This window comes from Mesoplodon densirostris, chromosome X (genome assembly GCF_025265405.1).
Source record: "Mesoplodon densirostris isolate mMesDen1 chromosome X, mMesDen1 primary haplotype, whole genome shotgun sequence".
In the NCBI taxonomy this organism is placed as follows: Eukaryota; Metazoa; Chordata; class Mammalia; order Artiodactyla; family Ziphiidae; genus Mesoplodon; species Mesoplodon densirostris.
Window position 1 is genome coordinate 133,533,892 of NC_082681.1, and position 27,678 is coordinate 133,561,569.

The following is a 27,678-nucleotide window of genomic DNA, read 5'->3' on the forward strand; positions in this document are numbered from 1 at the left end:
GAGGTCACCCAGCGGAAGTGCACGCTGACCCCCGGCCCCCTGGGCAGCTGAGGCTGTGGTGCCCAGGCCTCTGCGGCTGGGGGGCGGCTGGTCCCCGCTCCCCCGTCAGCGGAGCCTCCCTGTGCTCTGCAGCCCCAGGTCCTCTCGGGAAACCAGGAACTCGGTCGAGTCCACCGTGGAGTGCGGCCCCCCGACATAAGCTGGAGAGCAGCCCACGTGGGGACTCCCGGGGCTCAGCAGGTACGTGCGCTGTCCTCCCGGAGCGCCCCTGAAGACCGCAGCCCAGCCGCGCAGTGGACAGCGCTCTCCGCGGTGTGGGCCCCGGCCCCAGTTTTACCCAAGCCCGTTTCTTCTCTGCCAGCCTGCTTTGGCCTGGGTAATTATGTCCGTCCCCACCCCTGCACCCTCTGCCTTTTGCTTCTCTCTCCTACTTGATTCTTCATGTGTCTTATGCCCTTAGTCCCCCGTGGCTATGAGCAGACATGATCGGCTCCTGCCTCCCCACTTTCTGCACATACGGTCCACCGTCCTGGCAAGAAGGCACTCATTTCCTTAGGGTCATCCTGTCATTTTCCTCTTCCTTTACTCAGTCCTTAAGGGCATCTGGTGCTGGGTGGCTGCTCATGGGCACATTAAAGAAAGGTGTGTATAATCAGCTTAGGACACGTGCATATCCATTTAAGTAGACATCTACAGTAACGTATAGTTTTACATCAAAAAGAGAAATTCAGAAAAGAGTGGTGGAAGGGGAGTGGAGGAAAATAAAGCAGCATGTTTTCGGAGCAGTGGCAGCTTTGTGCTGGCGACGGGGGCTTGAACTTTGGGGAAACTGCGGAGAGCACGTGAGGTAGAGGCGGCTCGAAGCTAAGCCTCTTACTGCTGATGTGCTTGAGAAATGGGCAAGGACTTTGGCTCAACTAGCTCTTTAGTCTTGAGCTAAGCTGTCTGCTGCTTCTAGAACCAGTGGGAGTTTTGAAGAGATGATGTGCCAGAGGGAAACCTATGTGGGGTGGGGGGGGGATTCCTCTGGGTTTATGGCACATGATGACAACAGCAGGGGAGAGTTAGCCGGGAGGGGGGCCAGGCTAGGAGGGCTTGACCTAAGGTGGAGTCAGAAGGTCTGAGTGGACCACAGTCCCATGTGAGGTGACAGTGTGACGTGGTACTGGCAAAAAATTGAGAAACCAGGACTGGAACTGAAATTTCAAGTCATTATTACCTAAGCACCAAAGCTGTAGAATTGCAAATGTAAAAAGAATCCAGCAGGCAGCACATACGGAGAGAAGGTGTGAGTCTCAGGTTACGCGTAGCTTTTCTCATCGTGAAATCAGTCACAGCAGCAGTGAAAGGACAGTATTGAGTATGGACGTGGTAACAAAACACACTCGTGATGCCACGCTCCTTCAAAATCATTTGCCGGTCAGTAATGCCGGTAAGAGACCTTTACAGTTCTGATTCCCCTTGTCCTGCAGAGTGCTGACTTATTTGATGATGTACATGGGCGTTACTCCTTTTTCCTGGTTTAAATATTCTGGCATTCAAAGACTGCCCGGTGCCTGAATTGTTACTGACGGAATTATAACAGAGACATCCTAGACTAAACCACAAAATATATGTCTTGTCTTCCTGTGATTCTAGCTATTACTTACTGTGGGCGTAAAGGTTTTTCTCAAATGAACGAGCTGCAGTTTGTTTTTAAATGTGTGGTGGTTCCCCTGTGGGTTTTTAAATACTTGGGAGGAAAAGATCATGGATAAAAGAAGTCCTTACTGAAAGATCCCTCAATTCAGTGGAGAGAAAATGGGTAGATAGATGGCCATGATGGTTTAGTCACGGGCATCGGCAGCTGAGGAGAGTGGCTTCCAGCCGCTTGGACAGGCTCTGGGTGTCTGAGGAGCAGGTGCTGACTGCACAGGTACAGACTCGGGGGGTGGGTGGCACCTGTGTGGGGTGAGGAGTGACCTGTCGTCCCAGTGAACACGGCCAGGTTCCAGGGGGCCGCCTGGCTTGCCCCGCATTCCACAGCTTCCGTGTAGCCGACCCAGCCAGCAGTGGGGACGCAGTGTGTGCACAGACGATATGGGTACAGTTGAGCCTTGAACAACACCTGTAATTTATAGTCGGCCCTCCGTGTCTGCACTTCCTCCTCACCTGCCAAGTCAACCCACCACGGACCGTGTAGCACTGTAGTGTTTACTGTTGAAACACATCCACCTGTACGTGGACCCACGCAGTTCAAACCCCTCTTGTTCAGTGGTCAGCTGTATATTAGTCTATTTATTTTCAATCTTGGAAGATCTGCTCCTAGCATTATTTCGGGGATGCAGTGCACAACAGACAAAATATTTCAGCTGCGGCTTGCTTTTCAAAAAATAAAAACAAATTGTATTTTTTAAAGAATGGAAAGCAACTACTCATAATAGCCAAAAACTTGAAGCTACCCAAGTGTCCACTGATGGATGACTGGATAAATAATATGTCTTATATTCCTACAGTGGAATATTATTCAGCCTTAAGAAGGGAGGAAATTCTGACACAGGCTACCACACGGGTGAACCTTAAGGACATTGTGCTCAGGGAAAGAAGCCAGACAGAAGAGACAAATACTGTGTGACTTCACTGACAGGAGTCAGCTGCAGTGGTCAGAGTCACAGAGACAGAAGGTGGTGTGGAGGTTACTGGGGCGGGGTGGGGGGGAAGCAGTGCTCAGTGGGGACAGAGTTTCTGTCTGGGGAGGTGAGTGAGTTCTCCAGATGGCTGGTGGTGACCACTGCACAACAAGGTGAGGCTCCTGAATGCCACTGGCTGTGCGCTTAAAAATGCACAAGATGGTAAACTTTCTGATATTTTACCACAATAAAAAAAAATTTCGTTTCTCTTTTTAAATACCAGAAGCCGTTCACGGATTACGAAGTTGTTTTTTGTTAAAGTTCCTGGACAGGTGAGGTAGAAAATGGTGGTAACTGCATGCTGTACAAAGGATTTTCCCTTAAATGTCACAGGTGTGCCTGTCTCCTCTCCCCCAAACCGAGTCACACAGCCCCTAGGGGAAGGGCCTTGCTTCCGTGTCCCCCTGAGCCCACACTCAGTGGGACCTTAGTCCCGGTGTCATGGCATGTTGAGTGGGGCTCCAGCACCTCACCACAGAGTCCTCCTCTGGGAGATACCCGTGGAAAGGAGAGGACCCTCGCTAGGGGCTCGCTGCAGCCTTCTATGCACCGGTGCCTTCGGCATCTCTGCAGCAGCCTAGACAGGAACACAGGGAAAGACTTTGTTTCCTTACCAGACCATTCCCCAGAGCACGGGCGATAACACTGAGAATTTTATATTTGAGGACGTCCCTGGTGGCACAGTGGTTAAGAAGCCGCCTGCCGATGCAGGGGACACGGGTTCGAGCCCTGGTCCGGGAAGATCCCACATGTCGCGAAGCAACTAAGCCCGTGCGCCACAACTGCTGAGCCTGCGCTCTAGAGCCTGCGAGCCACAACTACTGAGCCTGCGTGCTACAACTACTGAAGCCCGCATGCCTTGAGCCCGTGCTCCGTCCGCAACAAGAGAAGCCACTGCAATGAGAGGCCCACGCACTGCAACAAAGAGTAGCCCCCCTCTCAACACAAGTAGAGAAAGCCCACACGCAGCAACGAAGACCCAGCGCAGCCAAAATAAATAAATAAATTTTAAAAAGAAAAGAATTTTATATTTGAGATAATGCCCAGAAAACAACATGCACAGAAACTCTGGCCACAGTGTTGAAACTTCTGCAGAATGGCAGCAAGGAAAAAATAGTTGACAGTGGAAAATTATCTCATTTGACTGTCCTGGTCCCCACAAATTGGGCTGATCACTTTCAGATTAGTTTGATAGCCACAGTAATGCACTCCGCTGCTTTCATCTCTGTAGGATGCATCAGGTGAAGGAAATCAATCCATTGATGTGAACTGTTTAGAAGGCACTCACCTTTCTTTCCATCATCTCCTATTTGTGTAGGAATTGAAAATGGACGTGCTTCCTATATCTTTATATCATCTGCAGTTTTTATACTCATCCCATGAAGTAGGCAGGATTGGTCTTACTCAGATTTTATAGGTGAGGATGCAGGTTTGGAGAAGTGAACTGAAGAGTGAGGAATCTGACCCCTGGACTTCTAGGCCATTCCTACGCTGCCCTGACTGAGAACATTGCGTACGGCCCTGCCTATGATGACTGGCATCCATGGTCTCCACCCACCAAAGCCAGGAGCCCCCCCCCCAACTTGTGACAACCAGTGTCTCTGGACATGGCAAGATGCCCCAGGGGGCGGGGGTCAAAATTGTCTCTGCTGGGGAACCACTGCCCTAAATACAGTAGTAGACTGGGAAGGCATCGTGTCAGGTCCCTCTGAGTGTGCTATGGGGTGGATGGAAAATTCAGGCTCCTGGGCCTTGCTCGTCTTGGAAGGCGACCCTTCACTTGAGTTGTCATTGCCTTTGATGGGCTTGTTCTCCAAATCCTGCCCTGGGAAGGAGGGTGGAATGTCTGGTTGTCCCCACCATCTTCCCATACTTAGGTAAGAATCCTAATTAGGAATCCACCCTGGAAAGGGCGACCCTCAGGGTGAGTCAGCAGGACCTTGTCTCCCCTATCTGCCCTGGCATGTGAACTCACGGCCTCTGATCATGCCTTTCCAAAGCACTCCTTAGGAATCCACAGTGACATTAAAATCCGGGCATTGCGGTCTCCTGTAAGGAGGGAGGGGTGTCAAGATCCCCCCTGGCTCCTGTAGCTCCCAGCACCCTCGCACCTCCTGGCTGTTGATCCCAGCAGAGTGATCTGGTCTCTGGGTCTGAGGCGGCAGCTGGAGGGGCCTCTTGCTACTGAGAGCAGCTGCTAGGCGCGCGCGCGCGCGTGTGTGTGTGTGTGTGTGTGTGTGTGTGTGTGTCTCCTTTTTCTTTCCTGAGCTCCGCCCTTGATTGCTAACAATTGCTAAAACATTGCCAGCACACGTTCATGTTTATAGTCATGAATTATGTCGTCTTCTCAGAATCAAGGCCCCAGCTTCTAGTTTCCACCACCAGCGCTGCTACCTTGGGTCCTTGGGGCCACAGTTTCTGTGGCTGCCGTAACAAATGACTGCAAACTTGGTGGCCTAGAGCAACAGAGGTTTATGCTCTCACAGTTCTGGAGGCCACAAGTCTGAGATCAGGGTGTGGGCAGGCTGCACTCCTTCCCGAGACTCCAGGGGAAGATCCTTCCCGCCTCTTCCAGCTTCCGGGGGCTCCAGGCGTCCCTGGGCCTGTGGCCGCCTACCTCCCGTCTCTGCCTCCATCTTCACATGGCTTCTCCTCTGTGTCTGTGTCTCTCCTCTTATAAGGACACCAGTTGCTATGACCTGAATGTTTGTCATCCCCCCTCACCCCCAAGTTCATAATATATGAAGCCCTAACCCCACCCCCCCACCCCAGTGTGATTGTATCAGGAGGTGGCCCCTTTGAGAGGTGATGAGGTCATGAGGGTGGGGCACCATGAATGGGATTAGTGCCCTTATGAAAGAGACCCCAGAGAGCTCCCTCACCCCTTGCACCATGCGGGGACACAGGGAGTACACAGTCGTCTGTGAACCAGGAAGAGGGCCCCCTCAGCAGACACTGAATCTGCCAGAACCGTGATCTAAATTCCAGCCCACAGAACTGTGAGAAATCAATTTCTGTTGTTTATAAAGCATCCAGCCTGTGCTGTTTTATTATAAGAGCAGGAACAGAGTTCCGACACCAGTCATTGGATTTAGGGCTCACCATAAATCCGTGATGATCTCATTCTGGAGGGCCTTCATCACACCTGCAGAGACCCTTGTCCCAAATAAGTTCACGTTCAGAAGCACCAGGGCTTAGGACTCGGACATATCTTTGGGGGGGCCACCGTTTGACCCACTGCCCTTGGTAGCATCCCTGTGACCTGTAACACCGTGGTGTTGGGCTGCTCACCCTTCAGGCAGGGGCACACTCAGCGTCTAGGAGAGATGGTCTGCCCACGCCCTTACACATGCGAGTCGGGGTGAGGAGGGGCCGAGCCTTGTCTGAGGAACGCACGTGTGGAGGTCTAGGCTGAGCAGAGCCCTGCACAGTGCACCTGTGCCAGGACAGTGTGGGTGTCTGTTCCCCTGCCACGTGGCTGGGTGCTTGCATCAGCTGAGCCCCCGGGCTGACCTCGTGAAATGACCCTCACCTTCCTTTGCATCCCTGCAGAGGTCTAGACTCAGCAGCTGCTCTGTGCTTCCTGAAACACGTGGTGTGTGTGTTGCTGTGTGGTATCATCTGCCCCTGGGTCCTGTTCCCTCCCGCCTGGGAGTGAACCCTCTCTGGGTTCAGGGTGAAGTGTTACAAATGATGCCTGAGCTAGTTAGAGGTTTGATGGATATACCCACTCAACGCATGAATTCCACGGCACCACCTGAAAGAACTCATGTCCGCTATCTTTTCTGCATTTTTCCTTTTTCAAATCCACTTTCGTGGCGGCCTCTGTGTCCTTTCTCACCCAATCTTAGGTCTCTAGGATGAAGTCAGATGGAAACGTTCTTCTCTCAGGATCCCTGATGCTCCACATTTCTTCTTCCCCTGTAGGTCAATCCTGTGAGCGTGGCTTCTTTGTAGCAAGAGCTCTCTGTCTTTCTGCCCTGAAACCGGCTTAAGCACATCAAGGCTACAGGCTGTTGAGTGGATTTCATTTATGTACATAATGAACCAGCTTCTCCACAGGACAGAACTCCTTGCACATTTTCAGTCTTTTACTTCTCAGAGTGACTGAATAACAAAGAGTTGGTGTACAGTATTTAAAGGATACAAAAGTGTTTCAGGGTTGTGTGTGTGTGTGTGTGTGTGTGGGTGTGTTTCAAATCCAAACAGAATAGGCCTAATTTTTTAAAAGATTATTTCCCTGATTTAAAAACAAAGTTTTTTGTTCGCTTAAAAAAAATGAATGAATGGATGAATGATACAGAATTTCTGAAGGAGTCAGGCAATAATGTATCAAGACGTTCAAGTGATTTGTTACTGACTGTAACCTGAAGTTTGAGGTAATGGTGGTGACCATGGCTAACATCTGTTGGGGCCTTACCTTCCTGTGTGTGCTCTTACGTGCAGGCCCCTTGACAGGCATTCCTTCACAACTCCACCACCGGGAACATTAATCATTGCTGTGTGACAGTGGACAAAACTGAGCCACAAAGAGGGGACGTAATTGCCACGGGCTGTGGTCAGGTCTCTCTCTTGGGTTTCATGTTTGTATTGGTCTCAGACATTTTCAAGGAGCTCAGTATGTTGCGTCTGATTTAAAAACAGTCGTCCGAAAACCATTTTTGATTCATTCCTCTATGGATAAAAATGTTGAGTACTCACTCCAATATAGGCTTATTGGTATGTACTTATTTATGTATAGTACTGTGCTGTTACATTAGGTACATTATGAAATATTCACAGAACTAGAAATGTTAGAAGGATAAGCTAAAATGAGATAAACTATATTTAAATTTTTAAAATCAGTAGCACCAAAGAACTTGTCCAGCAAAGTTTTCTTTTTCCAGTAGGTTTTAGAGAAAGCATCTGTTTAAATATGCTCCATTATTTTTTAATATGTTGGTTTACTTTTGTGTAATACAATTTGAATATTTTGTTTTAAATTCAAATCATGTTGATACTCAACTTTAATCACCGTATCCAGACAGAGGTGATTATTGGATGTCTGTTTGTTTATAGGCATTCTTTCATCCATCTTAATTCATCCGTTAAGTAAAGGGTTTTTTTTTTACTGAAATTTAACTGATAAATGTAATTCTCCATGCTGTTAATCAGTGCTTGTTGCAAACCATCTTGAATGCTGTGGTTTTTTCATGTTTTCACATAATAGATTCACACCCCATAGAAACCCTTCACGTAGAATACTTTCACACTGGTTGGAAATTCCTTTCAGTGTGAAATTCAGCATATGTGTTCAGAAGTCATACAGGTCTGCAGTTTTCTTGTGTGACTCTTGTGCAGCTTTGGTATCAGCAAAGTGCTGGCCTCATAAAATGAGTTGGGAAGCAAGCGTTCCCTCCAATTTCTTGTGGTTTCTTTATTTCTTCTTTCTTTCTGAGATGCTTGGTAAATTCACCAGGGAGGCCATCCAGTCCTAGATTTGGGAAGGTTCTTGACTACACATTCAATGTCTTTAATAGAGCTAGGGCTAGTTAGGTTATTCGTGTCTTCTTGAGTGAGCTTTCTAGCTTTCAAAGGACTTGTCCATTTTATCTCAGCACGTTTATTGACATGACGTTGCTTGTCATGTTTCGTGTATCCTTTTTAATGACTTTAAGGACCTATAGTGCTGTCCGTCTTTCACTGCGATAAACTTGGATTTTTTTTTCCCCTTGATCAGTCTAGCTAAGAGCCCGCCAATTAAATGGATCTTTTTAAAGGACTAGGTTTTGGTTTAATCAGTTTTCTACATTCTCTTTTCTGTTTTGAGTTTATTTATTTTTTCTTTTCTCTTTACTTTCTTAAGATACAATCTTAGATTGTAGATCTTCTTTTCTTTCTTCCAGTTTTTGATTTTTCAAATACCATTCCTATTTTAATTCTCCTTTGGTCAGGGAAATTCCTTTGTTATGATTTCAGTTACTTACACATTTTTGAGGCTTGTTCTTTGGCTCATAGCGTGTTCTGCCTTGTTGGATGTTTTATATGCACTTGAAAATAATATGTGTTCTGCTGTTGCTGGGTAAAGTGTTACATAAATGTCCATTTGGTTAAGTTGCTTGATAGTGGTTTTGAAGTCTGCAGTACCATCCTTACTTGCTCTCTACTTGTTTTGTCAGTTACTGAGAGAGGAATTTGAAACATCTGTCTTTCTCCTTTCTGTGCTTTGAGTTTTTGCTTTACCTATTTGGAAGGTCTGATATTTGGTGCATACACATTTAGAATTGCTATATCTTCTTGAGGAATTGACCTATTTGTCATTACAAAACGTCCCTAGTTATCCCTGATAGTCGTCATTCGTTGTTCTAAAGCCCACTTGTCTTTTGTTAGTACAGCTACACTGACTCTTGATCAGTAGTGACATAATACATAGTTTTCAATCCTTTTTGTTGTTGTTAAGATTTTTTTTAATGTGGACCATTTTTAAAGTCATTATTGAATTTGTTACAATATATTGCTTCTGTTTTATGTTTTGGTTTTTTGGCCACGAGGCACGTGGGATCTTAGCTCCCCAACCAGGGATCCAACCCGAACCCCCTGCACTGTAAGGTGAAATCTTAACCACTGGACCGCCAGGGAAGTCCCTCAATCCTTTTAGTTTTAACCTATCTGAGTATTTATCTTTAAAGTAAGTTTCTTGCAGACAGCGTGTATTTGGGTCTCACTTTTATTTTTGTTTGTTTTTCCATTCTGACAGTCCCTAACTTGGGCATAATTATATTTATCAAGCTGTTATGTGAGGTCATTATTTGCTGATATCCGTCATCTCTTCCATATTTGTGTTCATTTCTATTGATTGCCTTTTTCTCCTGGTTATGGGTTGTATTTTCTCCTTTGCAAGCATGGTAATTTTGATTGGATGTTGGACACTGACTTTTACATCTATCCGAGTGCTAGATTTTGCTGATTTAGTTGTCTTGGTGTGGAGTTGAGGTCCACGTTTTCCTCTGAGCACCCCATAGGACTGTTTCTCTGAAGGATCACAGTATCTGTTGCCTTTGTGAATGGGTTCAGGTATTGAAAAACGTGTCGATCTTTTCTGTAGCAATTGAGAAAGTAGGGACATCGCCTTGCGTACTTACTGAAACAGCCATGATTATCTGATTATTTAAAATACTATTTTAGATAAACCTCTGTGTGAATTTAGACATCACTGTTGTTGTAATCGGCGTGTGTTGAAGGTGGAAAGTACTGTCCTTTTTGTCACATTTCTGATAACTGGCGGTCTCTTAATTGGCCCCAAGGATAATACATTAACCTACGTGTTTCCCGGACTTAACCACCACAGTTGATAGGAACGTGGAAGCGTGTCTTTCATGTGGTGTGTTGTTGTTATTGTTGTTCAGCTGCGTTAAGCAGAGCCTTTTCACTCTCCGACCCCTTGGTAGGTGGTCCTGCAGCTTTGCTTCAGCTGCGACCTTTCCCTTCAGCCTCTGATGGGGGCCGGTTCAGGGTCCAGCAGTGTGAGCAATGCTGAATTGCTTTCTGTACAATACAGAGTTTCCTCAGAAAACACCAAAAGCATAGTCCTTGTGTATTCATTGCTTTAAAACAAAACAAAACGAAGCCCTGTGTACTCAGTGCAGAGGCCCTTCCCTGGGTTGGCTCTGATAGGATTGGCGAGCACGGCAGCGTCATCCCGGGACCGTCACCTCTGTTACTTTGGGAGGTGCTGTCGCTGAGCCCTGAGTCGCTCTCTGATGTTTGTGGGGATGTCCCAGTGCTGACGACCCCTGTCAGGGCAGTGTGAGATCAGACGATGCGGCAGAGCTGTCGCCGCGTCCCTGGAGGCCTGCGGCCGGTACCTGCTCCCCAGCATCGCTGACGCCCCTCCCCCCCCCCCCCCCCCCCCCGCCTCCAGGTGTGGAGAAGCTGATCCGCCACCTGCAGAAGCACGGCGTGCCCTGTGCCGTGGCCACCAGCTCAGGGACCGCATCCTTCCGGATGAAGACCAGCAGACACGAGGGCTTCTTCAGCTTGTTCCATCACGTGGTCCTCGGCGATGACCCCGAAGTGAGGAGTGGGAAGCCGGAGCCAGACATCTTCCTGGCGTGCGCGCGGAGGTTTTCTCCCGCCCCTCCCGTGGAGAAGGTAAGCGGCCGCGGGCGTGCAGGTTTCGCCGTGCGCAGGCGCAGGGTCTCTGTGTCCACTTGGACAGCTGCTGCGCGGCGCTCCCGAGGACTCGAGGAGAGGGCAGGGGGGTCGCCGGCTGGGAGGTGCGTGGGGGGATCCCGTCGCTTTGTGGGGGAGCGCAGCCTCCCCGAGTCACCTGGCCAGTGAGTCCCGGCCAGAAGCGTCTGGGGTGCCCGAATGGAAGAAAGCCTGGGCTCCGCCGAGCGCTGCCTGACGGGCACTTTTCAGTGATGCACGGCGCCAGCGTCCTTATGTGTAACGAGCAGCCTTGGACACACACGTGCCCTGCAGTTCAGCAGCTCAGGCGTAAGTCAGCAGCGCTCACCACCCCTCCCCACAAACGCTTCTCGGTTTCTCCGCCGCCAGCTCCGTCCTGTCTCTGTGGGCGGCTTCCTTACCACGGGGCTTGGTCGCTTCTGCTGAGTCTCTGCGCGGCGCATGGGGGCTGGTGAGACGGAGAGGGGGAAGAAGCCTCAGCCGCCTGCAGAGGCGGATTCCAGAACACCTGGGGCTTCTCGGGAGCGGTTGCTGCTGCTGACCCACGTGTGTCCACAGCAGGCGGGGCGGCCCTGGGGCTGACGGTGCTCCCGCCTGGCCCCTGCATCCGAGGGCGCGGTGCTTCGTGGGGCCTGGGTGCAGGGAAGAGCCTTTCCGTGAGAGATCTTCTCGCTGTCTGCCTCCCACTAACGCAGGCTTTGCCACGCTAACCGCAAGCGCGGGGAAGGTTACTCAGAAGCCTGCCTCCCGATGCAGCTGACAGTGGCGAGCGTTGTCGAGTGATGTGTTTTTCGGGCCCGGGGCCTAACTTACTACACCGAACCTGTAAGGGCCGTAGGACTGTGTAACCCCTCGGGCTTTCTCTGATTCTCAGACGCCTGCTGGGCGTCCCACGATTCAGTGTATTTCTGACGCTAAGGGCCTGGAGTCAGCGCCGACCCCCGGGTTGAGAGCTCAGCCCCAGAGACTGCCCCCGCTGCAGACACCGGCCTCCGATGAGGTACCCAGGCCCCTCACGCTTCTCCCCAGCCGGCCACAGATGTGGGTTCCCACATAGCCTCCTTCCCGGCTGTTCTAATTCACTAGAATGACTCACCGAACTTAGGAAGACACGACTTGTGTTTACTGGTCTAGTTTAGGAGTACAGCTCAGGAGCAGCCCGCTGGAAGAGCTGCTCAGCCTAAGGTCTGGGTGCCAGGGTGCTGGCGCTTCCATGCCCTCTCTGGGCACGCCACCCTCCCAGCACCCCCGTGTGTTCAGAAGCTCCAAGAACCTTAGGGCTTTTTGCGGAGGCTCCATTACCTGGCACTGCTGGTTAAACCATGGGCCTTTGTTGGTTGCATCGCCGGGCCTGCAGGTTGGGATGGGGTGCAAGCTGCAGCGCTCTAATCCTGTCTGGTCTTTCTGTCCACCAGCCCCCATCCCGAAGGCATCTGGGGCCCAGGACTGTCACTCGTTAGCATAAACTGACATGTGCTTGAAAGGGGATTATTACGAATAACAAAAAATGTTCTGATTGCCCAGGAAATGCCAAGGGTTTTAGGAGCTCTGTGCTGGAAACCCGGGGCAAAGGCCATATATATATATTTTTTATTACGCGACAGCCAGAAGAATCATTGCATATCATTGAGGGACGGCGGCAGTGCGTTCCTCGCAATACATGTACACGGGCAGATTCAACTCAGCAGTTGCATGACTAGGGTGGAGCCTGCGATGGCCCAGCCACGAAGCCACAGAGTCAAAGATGAGGCCTCAGGGCTGGTGGGATGGGTCCCGGCTGCAGTGTGGTTCCGCTTCTTATATCAGAACATCTTTGTGTCCACATGTTTGCCATCCTATGACAGATTCCATACAAATGCGTTCTCCTTCCCTAAGAACTTCTTAAAGGATTTCCCATCCCTTCAGGTGATAAAGCCCTCCTCCTAGAAGGGCCATCTTCTTTGTGTGGTGCAGGTTGCTCTCGACCTGTTCACAGGTAGAGTGAGGTGCCACCCTGAGCCAGGGTTCCAGGGCAGCTCCGAGTAGGAGCACCTGCTTCTAGCCCGTCTTCACAGCTGATGAGATGAGATGCTGACCCGTCACGTCCTCCTTCGTTTCACTGAGGCGCGCAGTTCAGGGAGGAGGGTGCTGCCTTTCTTTCTACTCCACGCAGTCCTTCCTTTGCCGGGCACCCTATTCATGGAAACCTGGCGTTTCCAGGTTTTCAAGTGTGTGTGCGAACCAAGTTTATGGGGAGACCACACGCCGGCGTTGCGTGAGGCCAGTTGCAATGCAGCTGCAGGAGAGGAGGGCACGGCGGCTGTGCAGCTCCGGTCTATACGGGCGGGAGTTCCCTTGGTGAGGAGAATAAGCAAGTGCGTATCTGCGGAGCAGTCTCGCCCCTAGAAGTGCTCTCCACTGGTCACCCACATTTATTGAGGCAGGTATTTGTCTTGCAGAAATGAAACCTGTCTTGTCCTGTTTCCTAGGCAGATACAGTTAAGGTGTTTGGGTTTTCCTCAGATGTGCGTATTGCAGGAGGAAAGGACAGTGTCGATCGGCTCCTGGTTGTGGAGGCCCACCGCCCGTTTTGTACTTGCATCTGTCTTCCAAATTCAGGAAGCAGTTGCAGAGAGGCTCCTGGAAGCATGACACAGCTCTTAGGTCGTGTCCTGCTGCTTCCCCTTTGACGCAGTGCAGGCGCCAGCACATGGGGTGACGAGCCTCGGAGCTGAAGGGCATTTCATGCAGTTATCAGGTCCCTGGAGAGAGTCACGGTTGCCGTCGGGAATTTATGATGCTGTGCGTGTCACCCAATTAATCTGGTACAGTAGTCCTAATAGGACTGTAGTAAAGCACAAGTAGCCTAAAAGGGGGAATTTATGTTGTCACGTTAGTCACTGTTTTACTCGGAGAAAATGCCTAACAGAGCTGGCATTCAGCAAATGTTCATTGCAAATGTCCTAAGTTATTTATGTATCATTCTTTCATGCTTAAGATATGCAAAAATACTGTGCCGTCTTCAAAAGTCACTTTAACCCATCTTCATGCCCAGGCGTACTCACTGAGTGCTTGCTGTATGCCGAGGGGGAACCCGGCATGCGGGAGACCCCACTGAATCCCAGGGGCCCCGCAGGGCAGGGGTTATCACTGCCCCAGCTTTCACAGCACCTGAGCTTCTGGAGGTTTGCAGACAGGAGCGAGGGGGCTCAGAGTCCCGGGCAGGTTGAGGGAACGAGCCGGGAGTCACCCCAGGCCCCCTGGGTGTGTGAGCTCTGCCAGTTGAGTGCCTTGCCACAGAAAGGCACATCTTTGTTGCAAAATAAAAATACCATCACTTACACAGGATTTCTTGTGCTGATATTACTACTACATTACAAGTAAAACTTGAAATCAGTTTTTAAAAGCATGGCAATCACTACTTTGGATACATATTTTTCTTGTTAATGTTTAGAGCTGAATTTCAGGTTTTTTTTTAATGAATAATTATTTCTTTTTTTAAAGAATCATAGTTACTTTATTTATTTGTTTATTTATTTTGGCTGCCCCGGGTCTTAGTTGCGGCACGTGGGATCTTTCAGGTGCGGCGTGCGGGCTCTTAGTTGCAGCACGCGGACTTCTTAGTTGCAGCATGTGAACTCTCAGTTGTGGCACGCGTGCAGGATCTAGTTCCCCCGACCAGGGATCGAACCCGGAACCCCCTGCATTGGGAACGCGGAGTCTTACTCACTGGACCACCAGGGAAGTCCCCAGAGTTTTCTTTTGAATTACTTTTTTGTTTTGTTTTGAAGAAAGTCTCGCACATTAAGCCTTTATATACCTAGACAGTTAAAAAATGGCAAATGTATTTTAACTTGACTTCTGATTAACTGTACAATGTCTTCATCATATAACACTCGGACCATTTCTTCAATTACAGAAGTCATCACCTGAGTGGACTTTTCAATATGTGAAATGGCAATTAATATATTTTACGTAATCTCTTGACAAAGAAACACGTTAATTTAAAAATCATTCTCTGTATCTCTTTTTATTGTGTACTGTCTATGGCCACAGTCTGCAGACAGGTGTAGGCTGTCAGATGTTGCTGCTAGAAGAGCTACTTCACTTCCCAGAATAATGGGAATCAAGTTGGTGCGTTGCTTCTGGCAGGTTGAAAGTTAACAGGACTTCCCTGGTGGCGCAGTGGCTAAGAATCCGCCTGCCAGTGCAGGGGACGTGGGTTCGTGCCCTGGTCCGGGAAGATCCCACCTGCCGCGGAGCAACTAAGCCTGTGCGCCACAACTACTGAGCCTGTGCTCTAGAGCCCACGAGCCACAGCTACTGAGCCTGCGCGCCTAGAGCCCGTGCTCCACAACAAGAGAAGCCACTGCAGTGAAAAGCCCGCACCCCACAACGAAGAGTAGCCTCCACTCGCTGCAACTAGAGAAAGCCCGCGTGCAGCAATGAAGACCCAAAGCAGCCAAATAAACAAATAAATACATAACATTTAAAAAAAAAAGAAAAGAAAGTTAAGACTTGGCGGCCAGGTGAGATGAGCTGTGCTTCTGTCTTTGGGGGATTGCATGCTCTTTAGTCAGTGTCTCACTTCTGAACACCCCGTTCCCGTTAGGGGCATAGTGGTGCTGGAGTTTCTCTTGGTGGTGTGGAGAGTCACCGGGCCACAGTCAGCCACCTTCAGGGCCTCAGGGAGCCTGCATCCCTGGCCATTGCTGCCCAGACCTCATGACCGTCTTCTCCTGTCACCCAGAACCACTGAGGAAAATACGGGGGCCTCTGGTCACTGGTCTTGGTATTATTTCATGTCTCTTGCAACCTAATGTACCAGGCCCTCCCTTATTTCATTAAAAAAAAAAAAAGATCTCAACTATTCCTTTCATAACTCCTCCCATTTACATGTCTTTTCTTTCATCCAACCTGCCTTTGCTTGGTATCCCTACTGACTTTCTGTGGACTAGGTTGCTTGCTTTCCCAAATTCCATTGTCGAGGGGGGAAGAAAACGTTTTCTGTGCCCTCTTAGGCTCAGTGTTTGGGGGCCTGTAAATTAAACGGACAAAAGACATTAGCAAGAGAAAATACAGATTTCTGTTTGTGTAAGAATGAGGCAGTTCCCAGAAAAATATGATTCAAGGAGGCAGTGAGAACCTGGGGCTCGTATACCATCTTAATAGGGGTTGGGGAGAGACAGAGGGGTGCTTTTGGTGGAAGAGACGACTCTTAGGAAACACGAATGGGCTCTTAGGAGAACAGATGCGAGACGTGGTAGTTGTATGACGACGTCTGTTTACACGATTTCTTATCCGGGCTCTGACCTGTGCAGACTTCTCTTCAGCCATAAAAGTCAACCTTCCCCGGTTGTAAAACTCCTGGGGAGGGGATTTATGGCAGTTGAATTCTTCAGGGAGCCTTTGCCTTTAGGAAGATAAGGAGAATTTAGAAAAAGCCTCTCCCTGCAGCTGTTGATTCTCCCATGTCTTCAGCTCAGAATAATCCTTGGGCTCCCGTGGCGTGTTCTGGGCCCCCTTCAGCACCGAGCGGTCCCTGTTTTTTCCCCCCAACTCCCCATCGTCACTTTCTTGCTTCTTCCTGTGAATATTCAGCCTCTGGCTGGCCAGCGGCAAGGCCTCTGCTTGCTGAGCTGCCCGGCCTCTGCATTTCTGAATGACCTCAAGTCCTGCCTTCATCCCAAGCAGTTTCATCTCCCACGGGGCCTCAGGGAGTCCTGCTTTCCAGGAGCCCTTGGTCTGGCTCCCACCTGAGCCAGCTGGTCCCGTGCCAGCCCTAGGGACCCACCCCCACCCCCACCCCGGGCCGCACCAGGCGCTGTGATCCCTGTGTTGCACCACGTGTTTTCTCGGCTCTTTGTGTGTTTGTACGTGTGGTTGTGCAGTCTCCACATATCGGCAGTTTGAAAGAATGATGGTTCTCATTAGGCCCTTGTAACAGCCTGTACATATAACCCGTCTATTTTCAGCCACCCTCACAGAATGAAAATTTGACAGGGCTCCAGACACTGAGAAGAATGAGTTGTATCTCGGATTTGTGAAAAACTAAATCGTCGTGCCCGCAGATAACCTTCATAGACACACAGAGTTCTGCTAGGCTCGGGGCGCAATGACACTTAGCTGCCAGGGCTCAGAACCTCTTCCTCCGTTCCCACCTTTGCCTTTGGAATGTCCGTAAACCACGTGTGTGTCCGTGTCGCTGGCTCTGCCTGGCTCCTGACCGCGCCCCTTCGCGCGGCTGCTTCCTCCCTCGCTGGTGACTCCAGGCCTCCGTCCTAGCTTCCTCTTCTGTGTTACTAGCCTGTCATCCGCGGGGAAGGGGGGCTGCTGTACTGGGGTAAAAAAAAGTCTGTCTGCAAAGGCTTCTTAGGCAGCGACAATGAACCAGATACCTCAGAAACACTGGATTACTCGTATGCTAGCTTAAACAAATACTGAGTTAATAGTCCCCAGTGATTTCCACGGACGGCGTCTGACAGATTCAAGGGTGATCCTCGGTGTTTGTTTTTTTTTTTTTTTTTTGCTGTACGCGGGCCTCTCACTGCTGTGGCCTCTCCCGTTGCGGAGCACAGGCTCCGGACACACAGGCTCCGCGGCCATGGCTCGCGGGCCCAGCCGCTCCGCGGCATGTGGGATCTTCTGGGATCGGGGCACGAACCCGTGTCCCCTGCATCGGCAGGCGGACTCTCAACCACTGCGCCACCAGGGAAGCCCGATCCTCGGTGTTTTTAGAGGGCGTCCACAGTGGCTACATCCCCGTCCCTTTGTTTGTTTAAACCAGGGTGACCAAGGCCTTGCCATCGGCCAGATCCTGTGCGGTGCTGGCTCTGAACCTCCGTGTTCCAGGAGCCCACCTAACCCCAGGCCAGTGGGGGTGACTGGTCCCCCCTTGTTCAAGTCCAGACTTGGCAACAGCTTGTCCTGAATGCTGGCAAGAGGATCCAAATCTCTTTGAGGGACGCTGGGGGTCTTGGACCAGTTCTTCAAAGTTCTCCTAATTCTAAGAGTCTTGGGCGTAAACTGGATGAAAATGGAATCCCTCCCTGTTTTCTAAAACACAGCAGCATCACTCCCCAGGTGAATGCACAAGGAACTGGGATGTGAATTCTGCACAAATAAAGAAGACTGGCCACTGGGTTGGGAGTTTCTTGCCAGGCTCCTTTCTCTGGACCATCGGCAAATTAGAGCATGGTTTGTTTTATTAGCTGAAGGCGTCTTAGTACAACCAGAGGGTGTGCTGGTTGTATACTGTATTATTCTCTCCACAGTTAGCTAGGTGAATTCTGTGAATTTTAAATGTGAATTTTGGTTTTTAATGTTGGACTAGTTGCCCGTGTTCCTTTCCACCTCTGCCATAACAAATGACTACAAGTTTAGGGACTTAGAACAATGCAGGTTTTTACGTCACTGTTCGTAGGTTGGAATTCCGGGCCTGGCATAGCTGGGTCCTCCGCTCCAAGTCTCACAGGCGTGAAACCAAGATGTTGGCGGGCCGGGCTCCTCCCAGGAGGCGCTAGGGAAGAACCATGCCCAGGGTCATCAGGTGGCTGGTGGAACCCAGCTCCTTGTAGGTAGGACTGGAGTCCCCGTCTCCTAGCTTGGTGTCCTGGGCTCCGCCCTCAGCCCCTCGAGGTCTCGCTCTGGTCCTGACAGTGGGTCTTATGTCACAGAGCCAGCGGTGGTGCATCCGACTCTGCTCACACTTGACATCACTCCTTTTGCAGCGTCTCTCCCCCTCCAGCCAGAGAAGTTGCTCTGCTTTGAGGGACACACCTGGCTAGAGGAGCCCCCCACCTTTCGGCCAGGACACCCTCCCTGTCTCCAGCTCCATAACCTGAAGCCCATCTGCAAAGTCCCCTTTACCGTGTAAGGGACCCCATTCATAGGTTCTGGGGCTTCAGGGGTGGGCATCTTTGGGGACCAGTCTGCCCACCGCACTACCTACTCTCAGTTCCAGTTTTCCCACTTACAAGACCGGGGATAAGAATATTAGAAATGTTAGAAATGACACTTGCTGCAGGAATAAAGCTTCTCCCAGGCCCTCTGCTGCTGACTTTCTCTCTACGTTGTTCTTTGCTGCTTCTACATCATTCCGTAGGGGTTCACATTCCTGATTCTTCCAGAGTCTCTGCACAGCGCCTGGCTGCTGACCCACCGCCCCCTGTCTGCAGGTCCCGAGGTGCTCTTGGTTCCTTGGAGGCTGACCCACTGCCCCTTGTGTCCAGGTCCCGAGGTGCTCTTGGCCCCCAGGAGGCTGACCCACTCACTGCCCCTTGTGTCCAGGTCCCGAGGTGCTCTTGGTTCCCAGGAGGCTGACGGCCACACTCGCATACAGGCCTGGGTCCAGGCTGGACCAGGAATCACCCAGTTGGGGTGACGTATCAGTGCCTGTGAGTCGGAGCTCTTCACTACCCCTGTTCTATTAGACACTAAAATTGAGTCAGTGGCTGAAATGATTGAAATCTATAAGAAGGTAAATGCATGGGATATGAAGCATTCTCACCCCACTAATATATTCTCAGGGTAGAGGAAGAAAGCGAATACGATCCTAATTTATTGTTCCTTTACTTGACTGTTCTGCCCGCAAACACTACTATTGTTGCTATAGTCTGTTTTGAAGATAAATAGTACTTGCACTGTTTCTTTCACCAGCAGCTAAAAGCGCCTATGGCACATGGTCCCTGGGGCACGTGTTGGGGGCCCTGGAGGACCACAAAGCGCCCCGGTCCTGGGTAGTTTTTGTGGCTCTCACCCCACTGTGCTGAGTGTCCACTGGCCAGCGTCCGACAAGCAGAAGCCCAGGGTGTGGTTCTGTGGCCACACAGGGATCCACACGATGCAGAGGGCTTGGGTCAGCTTGGACCCTTGGCTAGTAGATGCCCCACCCCCCATTTGTAAACCCCAACAAGAGACTTGCAAACTCAGGGCTTGCTGTTTATACTTCTCGAGAACGTTTCTTGGCCCACGTGGACCCAGGATGCCTTCCTGACTGCTCTGCGCCCACCTTCAGGGGCCTCATGCGTCTGCACAGTGTCCCCTGCCCCTCTGGGGGGACCAGACCGCGCGACCTCTTGGGCACCCTTTGCCCAGAGCTGCTTACGTCTTCACGCACTTCCGTTCCTAGTGAAATAAAAGCGTAACCCGAGTGCCAGAGCTGGTTGACGTTAAAAGTGAGCGTTTGCATCATCTGCTTTTATTCATGAGAAGCGTTTTACGTTAAAGTTGCTATGTACAGGGAGGATTCAGACTGTTCCAGGGACACAAGGCCGAGGACTTTGTTTGCACTAGTGTGAGTTTTGCCACGGTCAGGTGTACCTTCCTGAAGCTTTTCCCAAAGGTCTTGCTCAGAGCACTAGTCTGGGGGGACGTTCACTGGTTTTCTCTGAAGACACATTTCCACGTTTGCGGGACTTCTCCATCAGACTTGAAACAATGGGTTTATGCAGGGAAGTCCCTCCAGAAACTTTTTTTATGCTGATTTTTGTATGTCACGAATCTCCAGTCCCTCATTCCATGTGAAGAATCTCCTTTTTGCGGTAGATCTCTCTGGACTGCTGCATCAAAGAACATTCTGGAAACCTCGTACCTAAGGACGTCCTAGTAGACAGTTTATCTTTAGTTTATTTATTCTTTTATTAATTTTCATCGCAGTGTAGTTGCTTTACAATGTTGTGTTGGTTTCTGCTGTACAGCAAAGTGACTCAGCTATACATATACGTATATCCCCTCTTTTTTGGATTTCCTTCCTATTTAGGTCACCACAGAGCACTGAGTAGAGTTCCCTGTGCTCTACAGTAGGTTCTCATTAGTTGCCTGTTTTATGCATAGTATCAGTGGTGTATATATGTCAATCCCAATCTCCCAGTTCCTCCCCACCCCTTTCCCCAATACATTTGTTCCCTACAGTCTGTGTCTCTATTTCTGCTTCGCAAATAAGACCATCTGTACCATTTTTCCAGATTCCACATATATGCATTAATATACGATATTTGTTCTTCTCTTTCTGACTTACTTCACTCTGTATGACAGTCTCTAGGTCCATCCACAACTCTGCAAATGACCCAATTTCATTCTTTTTTTATGGCTGAGTAATACTCCATTGCATATATGTACCACATCTTTTTTATGCATTCCTCTGTTGATGGATGTTTAGAAATGAACATTAATATGACTGTTGAGAGATGAAGGGAAAGATCAGAAGCCTCCCCTGGAATTAAGCACATCTTCACTTCCAGAAGTGCTGAATGAGCTACGGTTGTGTGTAAAAGGAAGCTTTCATCCGGTTGGTGGGCACTCAGTGGGTTCGCAGCATTCAGGCGTCTTTATGAGTACCAGAGAGTAAATCCTGGAGGGCCTTGCCTTCATAGGCCTGTCATCATCTGTAAACAGGTGGCTGGGCCTTAAGTAACAGCTGTTCGCATCCAGAGGACTGAAGAGACGCCTCCTGCATCGGCGGCAGTGACATGTCAACTCCCAGAACTGCGGCCTGTCCGTCCCCTCGCTGGGGAATGAAGAGTTCAACCCCCTCCGGGTCCAGTAATTACGTAGGCTTTCCCTGCGTGTGTATCGCTTCCCAAAGTAACTGTCAGCCTCTCCTGTACACGACGTTTGCGGGTGGAGTGGAAAAATCACTTCCGCAGGTCTTCAGAGGCGCCCTCCGTCCTGTGATAATTCTGTTTGTGGCTTAAGCCTCTTCAGTAGCTTAAGGCAGACAAAATGCGCTGTGCTTCTGCTCTTCTAGGCATTTGTGGAATTAGGTCATCCAGGAAACATTTATTTCCTTTCCCCAAACTGCAAGCGGTTGTGATCTAAGAAACCTCCAAGTGGTTCTTCCTCTGAGAGAGTGCTAAGTGGAGATTACACACAGCTCGCTGTTAGGCGTATTGTAACAGTGTGCTTGGGTGGCCAGAACGCACTGTCACAGGCTGGGGCGTTGGAACAGCAGGCATGCGTATCCTCGCGGTTCTGGGGGCCAGACGTCCAACGTGAGGGTTCTGGCAGGTTCCGCCTCAGGTGAGAGCTTTCTTCCTGCTATTTGTCCTCTCGTGGCCTTTCCTCTGAGCGCAAGGGCAGGGCCAGACAGAGCAGCTTCCCTTTCCTCTTGGAAGGACCCTAACCCTCTCTGATTAGGGCCCTCTTGGGGCTCATTTCACCTGAAAAGCATTCTAGGGACCCTGTATCCAAATACATTGTGTGTTAGGGTTTAACGTTTGAACCTTGCGGAAAACAATTTGGCCCATAGTATGTATTTCGACATGGTAGCCATGCAGGGGGATAATCTTCAAAGCTGGTGTCGTAGTTCAGCTCTCAACACGTGAAACTAATAGGGGCCTTGAGTCAAACCTGTGTTTCATGAGCATCGTGCAGAAGGCCGAGGAAAACACTGATTTTGCCCATTTACTTGAATATGTTGAGGAGGTAGGAAGATGAAAGAAAGTATTCTGATGACCATTTAGAAACAAATAACACTGTTTTATGAATCTTGAAAATACTCAGAGCCTTTGAGAGCCTTGCTGGGCTTTTCAGTGGTTCCTGACAAATTGGTGGACACAGAATGTGTATTATTAAAAGAAAAAATGAGAAGAAGGTTTTTGAGCTATCTTGAAGTCCTTTGCTCAGCACTTAATGTACACACACATACTTTAAGATGGACACTGAGAGGGCCTCACGATGTAGTTTTCATGAATAAAATGACAGAGAATTCCTTAGGAAGCTTCCCGCCCATGCCCGCCAAGTTGCTAAATACTACATTTTTCAAAGGCTTTCCTCAGAAGGAAAAGGAATCCATTTAGGGGTGTGATTCTTTCATGTATCTAGCCTGTAACTCTAGAGGATTTTGTTATGAATATGTTTATCTCAGTACTGGCTTTATTCTTTTATTTTCAGACTAAAAGTAATTCAGTAAGACAGCAGCTCTGCAGTGTGCAAGGGATACTGATGTCAGCATCAGACACTTATGTAGAAGACCACAGCACAGTTAGAATCTACTTTACCTATAGATAGGTGGATGAGTGGGTGGGTGTGTAGGTAGGTAGATAGATAGGGATGGATGGATGGGTGGATGCTTGGATGGATGGATGGATGGTGGGTGGATGGATGGTGGATGGATGGATGGTGGATGGATGCATGATGGATGGATGGGTGGTGGATGGATGGATGGATGGGTGGATGGATGGATGGTTGGAGGGATGGATGAATGGATGGATGGATGGATGGGTGTATGGTGGGTGGATGGATGGGTGGGTGGATGGATGATGGATAGATGGATGGATGGATGGATGGGTGGATGGATGATGGATGGATGGATGGATGGATGGATAGATAGATAAAAAGATGAAGAACATGAACAAAAGTAGTAATTAACAGCAAAACACATGCAAACTTCAGTCATTTTTATAACAGTATTTAAAGGTTTATTATTTAAGTAAACGTGTAATGAAGTGTATACATATTTGATATCACAATATTGTGGTACTTGTTTATGGGTAATTCACTGACAAAGAACAAGGAGACCAGTAAAACTTAAACCTTAGATATGAGCACTGTTAATCAAAAGTTAATCAAAAAACTTTAAGACCTCCTCAAAGTTTTCGTGTCTCATACTGTGAAAATTGAACTTGATACTATAAAATTAATGTATAGAATCAAATCTACTGCAAACAATGATGTAATGGAAGTTTCAACTTAAAAGTTGTGGTTTAGCTGAAAACTGTTTTAGTGATTAGATTTGGATTATCCACGGCTTTATATATAATGAAAAATCATGGATGCTGCTTTAGGGGGTACTTAAATTTGCATACACATAATGCCAGGCCCCTGAGAGGCTTCAGAGTGAACCAGAGTGACCTCATGTCAAAGTTTGTGTGTTCCTGAGCAAAAGGAAAGGCTTCCTTCCCTAGAGACGAGGTAATCACATGGACAAAGTTCACTAGTTCCAGAGAAGTGTACCACTTAAAATATACACTTGTACTTGTTTGAAATGTAAAATTAGTTATCAAGTGTCATCTCAGGTGGGTCTGGACCTGAAGGGAATAGGTGCATGGGATTGAAGATGAGTCCCTGTTGGCCTGAGCTGATGAGGAAAAGCACCGTGAGGGCCATAACTCTGAACGTGTGGGAGCCCGGTGTATAAACCATGCCTTGGACTTAAAGGGAGGGGGCCCCAGGGCATCTGATGACATGCCTAGCAGACGGACCCGACATTGCTTCTGGGGCTGCAGCTCACCTGGCCCCGCGGCTGCCCCCCGCTGTCGCTGAAGCTCCATCCCTCCTGGGCCGTCTGCTCATCTCAGAAAATGCGAGGCTGCCTCGGGCCCCTCCTTGTCTCCCCTTTTCCCTCCTCCTGGTTGAAACTCCACACCCAGCCCGCCATGCGCTCACACCCAGCCCCCCTCCTCTCACCCAGCCCCCTCCTCTCACACCCAGCCCCCCTCCTCTCACACCCCGTCCGCTCACACCCAGGCCCCGTCCGCTCACACCCAGGCCCCCTCCTCTCACATCCCGTCCGCTCACACCCAGCCCCACTCCTCTCACACCCAGGCCCCCTCCTCTCACACCCAGGCCCCCTCCGCTCACACCCAGGCCCCCTCCTCTCACACCCCGTCCGCTCACACCCAGCCCCCCTCCTCTCACACCCAGGCCCCCTCCTCTCACACCCTGTCCGCTCACACCCAGGCCCCCTCCTCTCACACCCAGGCCCCCTCCTCTCACACCCCGTCCGCTCATACCCAGCCCCCCTCCTCTCACACCCAGGCCCCCTCCTCTCACACCCAGGCCCCCTCCGCTCACACCCAGGCCCCCTCCTCTCACACCCCGTCTGCTCACACCCAGCCCCCCTCCTCTCACACCCAGGCCCCCTCCTCTCACACCCTGTCCGCTCACACCCAGGCCCCCTCCTCTCACACCCCGTCCGCTCACACCCAGCCCCCCTCCTCTCACACCCAGGCCCCCTCCTCTCACACCCTGTCCGCTCACACCCAGGCCCCCTCCTCTCACACCCTGTCCGCTCACACCCAGGCCCCCTCCTCTCACACCCCGTCCGCTCACACCCAGGCCCCCTCCTCTCACACCCTGTCCGCTCACACCCAGCCTCCCTCCTCTCACACCCAGCCCCCTCCTCTCACACCCAGCCCCCCTCTGCTCACACCCAGCCCCGCTCCGCTCACCCACGACATAGGCAGGCCCCTCATCTCTCTGCCAGACCCTCCCACAGTGGACTCAAACCCAGGCTGTCACAAAGCAAGCTCTCTTTCCCTCCACCGAAACGGCAGTCCCAGCGCCCTCCGCATCAGAAAGGTTGGACTCTCCTTTGCGTCAGCGTCCAGGGCGTTGTCCATCAGACTCCCTGTTGCCTCTGAAGGATTTCCCTAATCCCATCCACCTCCCTGCATTCTCTCCGCCACCTTCAGACGAAGGTTCTGTGCAATTCCGTAGTTACCACATGAGCCATCTTGGTTCCCTGATGCTCCTGTTGAAAGGACCTCCTGGCCACCCCGCCCCCAGCCCGTGGCTCAGACGAGCAGCATGGGCGAAGGCCGCGGACGTGGGCCGCCTTCCAGGGCACTCCTGAGCCCGAGCGCCTTCGGAGAAGTGGGTTCGGCGCCTCTGAGCGAAGCCCCCGCCCGAAATACTTGCCTTCACCTACCCGGTGGTTGGAAATGTCATTCTTCCTGAATTCAACCCCTCAGGCTGCAGTTTAATTAAGCTTATCTGCTCTCCTGGAGATGGAATTCAGACATGTTTTAGCCTTCAGCTTGGTAAAGTGAAAAAGAGCTTTGGATTCTGGAGACCCGGGCCCGGTTCCCGAATTCTGTCACCTGCCTGCTGGTGTGACCTTCAGCTCCCCTCTGAGCTTCCCAGGCTCAGATCCCTCGGCCATGACAGTGACAGGAGAGGGCCGGGCTGGCCGCTGCCCTCGAGGGCGACACTCTGCGGGCCCCTGTGTTGCTCTGAGTCCCGACCAGGGCGCTCCCGCCACCTCCGCGAACTCAGCTGGCGCTCCTCATGTACCCACAACCTGCGTGGCACCGCGAGAGGGCACCTCCCCGCAGCCCTGCCTGCTCACAGCCAGGCACGAGCTGTGAGACGAGGACTCCTGACCGGCAGCTTCCTTGAAGTACTGGAAGTGTGTCCCGGGGTACCTGCTGTGTGTGCTGGGCTCCAGAACTCACTGCACTGGTGAAACGATTGCATCCACTCCCGTCCACAGGATCTCGGGCCGAGGGCTGAGGTGCAGGTGGGGGAGGGCGGGCGGGCGTTCTCCCCTGGCCTCTGCACCTGCTGCAGCCCCTGCAGAGCCTTTCCTTACAGGGACGTTTCTTCGGCAGACACCAAAGTACACATCCGCAGTCACACTTCACAAGTAGATGTGAGCGAGTTAAGGTTAAAAGTGCAACCAGTCCCTTCCGGGTGGGAAGGGCCGGGCTGGTCACTGAGGGAACAACGAAGTGTTGAAAAGGAAGAAGAGAGACAAAGGCCAGCGCCTGTTAGCCACATGTGGCCTTTAGAAACTGACTTGCCGGGAAAACATACTTCCGCCTTTTTGTTTGTGTAAGGTGTGAGCTGTATGGCTTTAGCTTATGTAACTGTTAAGTCCTGTTATGAACAGGCATAGTCTTTCCAGGTAGCTTTCAAAGGTTTATTCTTTGGTTTCAGTAGAGAGACAAACCATGAGGTGACTGTTCGTACAGTGTCCACGATCCTGGGCTCTGGGTCCCTTTCCCTGTGAGTGGTGCTTAGGAGACCATTAGGTCTTAGGAATCAGGGCACAGCATAATGAGCAGCTGAAAACCTTTTGAGGCATTTTCACAGGTGCTCCAGAATCTAGTTGTTCTGCTTTGTATTTCTGCTCCTGTAAGAAGGAGGGGAGGACCTACGATTCCCGGTGTTGTCCCATGGCTGAGACCCCAGTGCTGTCCGTGTGCTGCCGGGGCTGGGGTCGGCCACCTGGACCCATCGCTGGTGCTAGGGTTTCAGCAAAGCATTTTGAGAGGCAAGCTGAAGAAGCAGCGTGGATGGTCGCTACAAACTTCTTGGTGCCGGAATCCTTTGTTCTCGCAGCTGTGCACATAGGTCAGGTCGCAGTGTTCGTGTAAACCTCCAGTAAGACAAATGGTATTCTCTGTTCTGCAACTTTTTATCTCTACCTGGATGGGAAGGTGTTACACCTTTAAAGGTCAGAGCCTTGAGAATGGGCTCTCCTGTGTATTTCAGGCTACAGGCAACGTTCCTAACTGGAAGCTAAAGCAATAGCGTACAAAGGCTGAAGTTAAAGACGCAGGTCCAATACAGGGTCGTATTTGTTCTTCCCTATCACAATCTGCTTTTAAAAACGTCAACTTCTCTTTTAACTTCTCCGCACTTCTCGAATTCTTATTGGCCCTTGGGAAGAGTCCAGCTGGCGCTCGTGGAAGGCGTTTGTTGAGATCTACCAGGCGAGGAGGAGGCCGCGGGAGAGGAGGCAAAGGAAAGGAATTTTAGGAGCTCCTGACACAATGTATACAATCAGGGTTTCTGCTATGCTTCCCACCATGTTTACAACACAGACTACAATCGCTTTTGACCTTTCAGAACAGTCGCCATCAAGAGGCTCTGCGCAAACTCCCCGTCCTGTCTGCCGGGCTTTTGCCCCGAGTCCTCTCGAGCGCCCAGCCTTACTTAGCTGCCTGGACACACTTCCAACGGCCCTCCTGCTGCACACGCCTCACACCCCCTCCTCCCTGTCGTCCTCAGACTGGCCTCCCTGACGCCTGCCACCCTTCGCTCTGCCGCATGCGTCCTAAACATCGCGTGTCACATCTCCGTGCTGCATTGGGGTGATTCATGCCAGAATTAGGTGGGGACGGAGAAATTGGAA

The 27,678-nt window shown here is 50.6% G+C and overlaps 1 protein-coding gene across 1 annotated transcript in view; it reads left to right on the forward strand.

The window, feature by feature from the left end:
* Positions 1-27,678, forward strand: part of PUDP (pseudouridine 5'-phosphatase) — a 71,104-nt gene that overhangs the window by 39,853 nt on the left and 3,573 nt on the right. Inside the window, exon 3 of the mRNA XM_060086664.1 lies at positions 10,570-10,799. Coding sequence (XP_059942647.1) covers positions 10,570-10,799 — 230 coding nt within the window. The remainder of the gene's footprint in view (positions 1-10,569; positions 10,800-27,678) is intronic.